This window comes from Berghia stephanieae, chromosome 15, assembly GCF_034508935.2.
Source record: "Berghia stephanieae isolate SIO BIC M18660-M18661 chromosome 15, UCSD_Bste_1.3, whole genome shotgun sequence".
In the NCBI taxonomy this organism is placed as follows: Eukaryota; Metazoa; Mollusca; class Gastropoda; order Nudibranchia; family Aeolidiidae; genus Berghia; species Berghia stephanieae.
This window is the reverse complement of record NC_088374.1, coordinates 1,340,176-1,347,338: the sequence shown is the minus strand read 5'-3', so window position 1 is coordinate 1,347,338 and position 7,163 is coordinate 1,340,176. Positions and strand designations below refer to the sequence as shown.

Genomic DNA, 7,163 nt, shown 5'->3' with positions numbered 1-7,163 from the left:
TATGTGTGAGTGTTATATATATATATATATATATATATGTGTGTGTGTGTGTGTGTGTGTGTGTGTGTGCGTCTGTGTGTGTATGTCTATGTGCGAGTGTATATATATATATATATAATATATATATATATATATATATATATATATATATATATATATATATATGTGTGTGTGTATGTGTATGTGTGAGTGTATATATATATATATATATATATATATATATATATATATATATATGTTTGTGTGTGTGTGTATGTGTTATATATATCAGATAGTCAATGAGTGTAGTCCTTCACAGCTATTCAGCCGACAAAGCCGGAGTTTATCCCGGTTTCTATAGCGTGAAACAGACAATAGCAGTTATTGCTGGCTATCCTTTTAGTAGGACCCTAGTCTATCGCAATGTACTTTCCGCCATATCTAACAGACCTAGCTACCCAATCACGGATGGGTGGACAGGGGGTAAAAAAAATAAATATCGACTGCACCTGGGATCGATTCCGGTTCCTCTGCGTGTGAAGCGAGTGCTCTATCTACTGAGCTATCGGGAACCCCGAGTATCTTTAATAATGATTTTAATTTCATTAGTTTTAATAAAAACAATAATAACAATATAATAATAATAATAATAATAATAATAATAATAATAATAATAATAATAATAATAATAATAATAATAATAATAATAATAATAATAATAATAATAATACTTTATTACATCCCAAAAGGTATATGTTGTTTGTACCGACGTCTTATAATGTACACAATAAGATAAAAAGATAATGGAAATAGGATGTATATATAAATAAGGAGCATTTTTACAACCAGAACCGCGTTTTATATGAATAATTTTAACACTGTAAAACTGTTAAAACTGTCACTAGAAATTGAAATTTGATAAGATTGCAAAACAAATAAATTAATAAATTAATATTTACATTATTTGGCAGTAGATGAGCGAAAACAATGTCAAAAATGACGATTGCTTGTTGTTATAAAGACGAATAATGTACGACTGATTGGGGGAACAATTATAAAAGACACGCATTTCTATCTCTTTTATTCCATGTCACATGCGTTTAAAGTTATAAATTGTAGTTGGAGCACGAAAACAAGACATTTCTATCTTGTCACCAATGTTGACAATCATTTCCGCTTTCCAGACACAAAACCCTTCGTGCGGCTCTCTGGTCTTGTTGGACACTCGCTTTCCGATCAGAAGGTCCTGTGTATGATCCTCGCTCGGCGCATAGTTGAGTCCTTGGAAAATACCCTTTACTCACATTCTCTGACGTACTCAGGTGTAAAATAAATCAGCACCCGGTCGTTAACAGCGTCGTCTCTGTCGGAAAATGTGTAATATCGCCTAACAGTCGGCATGTCTCGTTCTACGTGTGTTGCTGTTTGTCAGGCCCCCCTAATAAAGCGCTTTGAGCACGTATTGTGGATATTGCGCTATATAAAACTTCAAATTTATTCCGCTCTACTGGCAAAAGTCTTCAGCAAAATAAATAAATCTTAACATTGATTTTTTTAAAATTATTTTCATTTTCAAAAATAAAACAAATGTAAAATAGTTGATTTACATTTTAAAAAGTTTTATTTTAACTTTTAAAAAGCGACATCAAGCTCACCAAAAAAACTGAAAGAAATCAACAAATGAGTCGAACGTGGAACTCTAAAGTAGCGACACCAGAGCGCAGGCCAGTTGGCCAAAGGATCTGATGACAATTGAACGCAAAATGTGTAAATGATGGCTGCTGGTTTCCCAAGACTCCCTAAACACGTTTTTCCCATTTTGAGATAATGAGAATTATTTCCCCTAAAATGTTTCATTCCGTTGGTTACTTTATCGCATTTAAACTTTCAATTCACATAAATTTAGGGGAAATTCTTGTGTCATTTGATGCTTGAAACAGAGTTTACATTTCAATTTATCTCATAGATGGAAACTCTCAAAAAGTAGAAAAATTGACTTCACGAATTTTGGAGAATCAGTCTTCTTATAAATATCGCATTGAATCCACGCCTAATATCTTCTGGAATTTTGTGGTTTGTTGTAAATAATGGATTTCGTTTGTGTTTGTTGTGATTTGATTCTATTTTATCTCTCTTTATATTTGATTATATCGGTCTTTTTTTAGCCTTCTCAATGGCTCAGTTGGTAGAACACTCGATTCGCACGAAGAGGGACCGAGATCGATCCGGATAGACAGCAAGCAATTGTTATTTTCCCTTTCACGCTATAGAAACCGGGATAAACTGCTCCAGGTCTCTGACATTGTTAAAAGTAGATTTGAAACGATTTGGGTTGTTTTTGTTACATAATTTGTCAGTCTTGTAAATTTGGTTAAAATAGATTTAACGGTTTGGGTTGTTTTTGTTACATTAATTTGTCAGGTCTTGTAAATTTGGTTAAAATAGATTTAACGGTTTGGGTTGTTTTTGTCATAAATTTGTCAGGTCTTGTAAATTTGGTTAAAATAGATTTAACGGTTTGGGTTGTTTTTGTTACATAAATTTGTCAGGTCTTGTAAATTTGGTTAAAATAGATTTAACGGTTTGGGTTGTTTTTGTTACATAAATTTGTCAGGTCTTGTAAATTTGGTTAAAATAGATTTAACGGTTTGGGTTGTTTTTGTTACATAAATTTGTCAGGTCTTGTAAATTTGGTTAAAATAGATTTAACGGTTTGGGTTTGTTTTTGTTACATAAATTTGTCAGGTCTTGTAAATTTGGTTAAAATAGATTTAACGGTTTGGGTTGTTTTTGTTACATAAATTTGTCAGGTCTTGTAAATTTGGTTAAAATAGATTTAACGGTTTGGGTTGTTTTTGTTACATAAATTTGTCAGGTCTTGTAAATTTGGTTAAAATAGATTTAACGGTTTGGGTTGTTTTTGTTACATAAATTTGTCAGGTCTTGTAAATTTGGTTAAAATAGATTTAACGGTTTGGGTTGTTTTTGTTACATAAATTTGTCAGGTCTTGTAAATTTGGTTAAAATAGATTTAACGGTTTGGGTTTTTTTTGTTACATAAATTTGTCAGGTCTTGTAAATTTGGTTAAAATAGATTTAACGGTTTGGGTTGTTTTTGTTACATAAATTTGTCAGGTCTTGTAAATTTGGTTAAAATAGATTTAACGGTTTGGGTTGTTTTTGTTACATAAATTTGTCAGGTCTTGTAAATTTGGTTAAAAATAGATTTAACGCTTTTGGGTTTGGGTTTTTGTTCTAATTAAGGATATTATAGAGAATAAATAAGAGTATAAAACATAAATTTAGAAATAGATTTAAATCTTTTTCACCATAGGAATTTGTCAGGTCTATTAAGGAAATGATAACAGCGTAAGGAGTGCAACTAAATTGAGCTATGTATTGCTGAACAAAGACTCAAGCGAGCTCGTACTAACAAAATTTGCAGCAAAATACAAAACAAATAGAAAAGTTTTGGTGTGGGGCTTTTATTATTTATTCATTTTTACAAGGGTCTGATGGGGTAAAAAAAAATCAATAGGTTCATAGAATTAAGATATCTTGCGAAATTTTAAAAAACAACAACAAAAAACAAACAAACAAACAAACTGAATTCCACGGTTATTTCAACAAGAATGAAAATGCCACAAACCGATGTGTACATATAGGCAGGTCTAATATCATCATCATCATCATCATCATCATCATCATCATCATCATCATCATCATTATCATCATCAACATTTGACATGTAGGATGAGATATGACGATGTTTAACGATATTACAACATTTTTTTTTTAAAAGATAAAAAGTTGTTTTCTGCCTGGAACTAATGTCACACCTGAGTACTTTGGGAGAATTTGAGCAAAAAGACTTTTCCGATGACTCAAATATGCACCTGTCAATGTGGGATTCAAATCCAGGACCTTCCAATTAGAAGGTGATTGTCATATCATTTGACCACATAGCCACACTTTGACATTCCCTCATTCCAGTATGGACAAAAGTCTTCTACTTACAACAGGTTTTATACATTGTTATAGGCCAATTCAAACTGCCAAGAGACAGCGTACGGTCTTTGCTTTGTACCTGAAAGGTACCCAGTTCGATCATCCGCCACTGCGCTGTGTGGCCTTGGGAGGGTCATTTCGCCCTAGCTCAATTTGCGGCACTGTAGGACTGAACCCTTGAGACAATTTTCCCATATGGTACGAATGAAGGGAATTTCAATGTATTATTGGTATTCGAATGGTGAAAACCACCCAAAAACGTTGAATGTTATTGAATGTAAATCTTAATGTGGTTGTGTTGTTTATTCTAGCCGACAGGAAAGAATTCTGTCTTCTCGATGCAAGCAAGAAGGACAAACACAAGATATGTGGTGACCTGTTAGTTCTCCAAATGGCTTGAGTTACTGACTAATGCCTCTTGGCTCCTGGCGAAGCATAGGGCCTCAACAGCACTCTTTCATCTTCTTCTGTCCTTGGCACAGACCTGTGCCTCACTCCAGGTAAGATTGGAGTCGCTCAAATATTGGTGAAGGCTTCTATTCCAAATCTGTTTTTCTCCAAATGGAATTGTCTTATTTCTGTGCCGTCTAAAAACATACTTGGGGGAAAAGAGAAAGAAACAAAATTGACGCCACGCGGCTCTTTGTTATTGTTTTTAGAAAGTCGTTTCGTTGATTAGTTCTCACTTAACTATAGACGTTAAAGGTTACACGGATGTGTGTTGGTACATGGTACCCGGCTGACGGGGTTTTTTGAGTATTTTACCAAAGCATCAAAATAGGACTTGATAATAAGTGAAAGAGGAGAAAGTGGTCAGAACAACAACGGTAGCAAGAACAGCAGCAGCAAAAGCAGCAACAGCAGCAACAGCAGCAGCAGCAGCAGAAGAAGAAGAAGAAGAAGAAGAAGAAGAAGAAGAAGAAGAAGAAGAAGAAGAAGAAGAAGAGGGGGGAAAAAGAGAAGAAATAATAAATAATAACCTCCCTTTATTCACCCCCAAGGGAACATTTGTCTTTAGAGTCTATTCCAAGGGAAGACTGGAATAACCCAGGCGTTAGCCGCGGTGCAGCGCCCAACATTGAGCTAGGGCGAGGTGACTTGCTCAAGGCCACACAACGAGGCGGGTAGTCGAACTGAGTACCTTTTGAGTACGACACAAAGACCATACCGCTAAGCCACGCCTTCCCAGCAGGAGGTGGGGAAGTAATTACAATAACAAGAACGGGAGAAAAGGAAAAAAGACATAGAAAGAAGAACAACAAAAAATACAAAGTCACTGATTTGTAACAACAAATCTTCAAAGATGGCGTCGAACCTAAGCCTGAATTATCAGACATTTCAGTCTGAACATAAAGATTTAATCAGTGATGACCTGTACAAGTCAATCAGGCGAGGATTAGATTTTACTCAAATGTTTTTCTCCATTCTTGGAGTAATCACAAATTCTATCAACATACGAGTATTCTTACATCAAGGGGCGACAACCAGCACTACAAACATGACCTTTCTCTTCCTGTCTCTATGCGACTTTTTCAGTTGTTTGATAATGTTTCCCCTACAACTGTGCACGATCGTCAAACTGTTTGCAACATGGCGTCAGGGAATAACCTGTAGTACATATTTAACCTTCACTGTTTTCATTTTCCCTGCCTTTTACAACACTAGTATCTGGATCACTGTGTATTTATCCCTTGAAAAAAGCCTCTGTGTTCTTTTCCCTCTTAAAGTCAAATCAATATTCACACCGAAACGTACTTTCACAATTCTCTTGATAACGTTCATCATTTTCGCCGCCAACCAAATAATCTACTCGTCGTCCTTCAAAATGATTTGGATCCTGAACCCGATATCCAACGTCACAGCGCCAAAGCTAGTGGAGACTCCCTTTTCCAAACGACACATCTATTACGACAGTGTGGTCGTCACTACAACTCTTTCTACAACTGCTATCATTATCGTCACCATGGCAACCATTATCATGATAAAAAAGCTTAGAAAATTACAAAAATGGCGGAAGCACAATACAGCCACTCTGACATCATCTCTTACCGGAAATGACGCAGCGACAGGCAATAAACAGTTATCTTCCAAAGAAACGGAAATGGTGAAATTTGTAATCACAACAACTTGTATTTTCATCGTGTGTTTAACAATTTCTCACATCCCCGCCACTGTAGTCCAAGTCATTCCGGGGATTTCATTAAATGGCCGGAACAGGAATTTTCTTGCCGCCGGATACTACTTCCGATTCGTGTTCAATCTCATCAATTCATCCATCAACTTTTTCTTCTATGTCAACGTTTCCACACGATATAGGACGGCGTTTGTCGAGACCTTTCCAAAATGTCTTTGGTTTGTCTCTGACACAAAATAATTAGCAACAGATTGGAGAATGCTTGGATAATCACAAAGTAGTCCTTATCCTACCCCTCACCCTTAAATATTAACGCGTAATGATATCAAGTTTACAATAATAATTTGTGACGTCAGCTTATCAAAAGTTAAATTTCACCAAAATCATTTTTTTAGAAATGTATTTTTTAAGTATTTTTGTCTGTTATTCAGAGATAACGAAACCAGAATCAATTGAGAGGGAGAATAAAAGATTTCTTACACTCTTGTGTTGTGGATTTCGTACTTTGTTCCCAACGAAAACTCACAAGGTTGTGCAGCGGTTTGGAACACGTCCGGAATTCCAAGAAAACAAAAGTCTAAAAATAATTTATTATCTCCCCTTGAAAATCCACTAACGTGTCTTAAATATGACAAAACAATGCGTTAAACGCCTCTCTATCCAACTCTGGGGATCCCGATGGCTCAGTTGGTAGAGCACTCGCTTCACAAGCAAAGGGACCTGGATCGATCCTGGCTGCAGCCAAGATATTTTTCTGAATCCTCCCCATGCCCCCCCCCCCCTCCATCCACTCAGCAGTGATTGGGGAGCTGGGTCTGTTAGATCTGGAGGAAGTACTTTGCGATAGACTAGCGTTATTTCAAAAGGGTAGCAAGCAATTGCTACTGTCCGTTTCACGCCATAGAAAGTGGGATAAACTCCAGCTCTATGGGCCTGGTGGCTCCGAAGGACAACAACTACCTTTTATATCCAAGCTCCTGCACAAGAAATCCGTTATCAAGAAGTTTCATTGAATTGAAAATATTTATAACGTTCTCGCGTT

At 35.9% G+C, this 7,163-nt stretch overlaps 1 protein-coding gene across 2 annotated transcripts in view; it reads left to right on the top strand.

Annotated features, from left to right (window-relative positions):
• Positions 1-6,521, top strand: part of LOC144960499 (uncharacterized) — a 7,160-nt gene extending 639 nt beyond the window's left edge. For both annotated transcript variants that reach the window (XM_078893662.1, XM_078893661.1), the window contains exon 2: positions 4,299-6,521. In XM_078893662.1, the coding sequence (XP_078749788.1) occupies positions 5,291-6,361 (1,071 nt within the window). In that variant the 5' untranslated portion in view covers positions 4,299-5,290 and the 3' untranslated portion in view covers positions 6,362-6,521. The remainder of the gene's footprint in view (positions 1-4,298) is intronic.
• Positions 6,522-7,163: the final 642 nt, after the last annotated feature.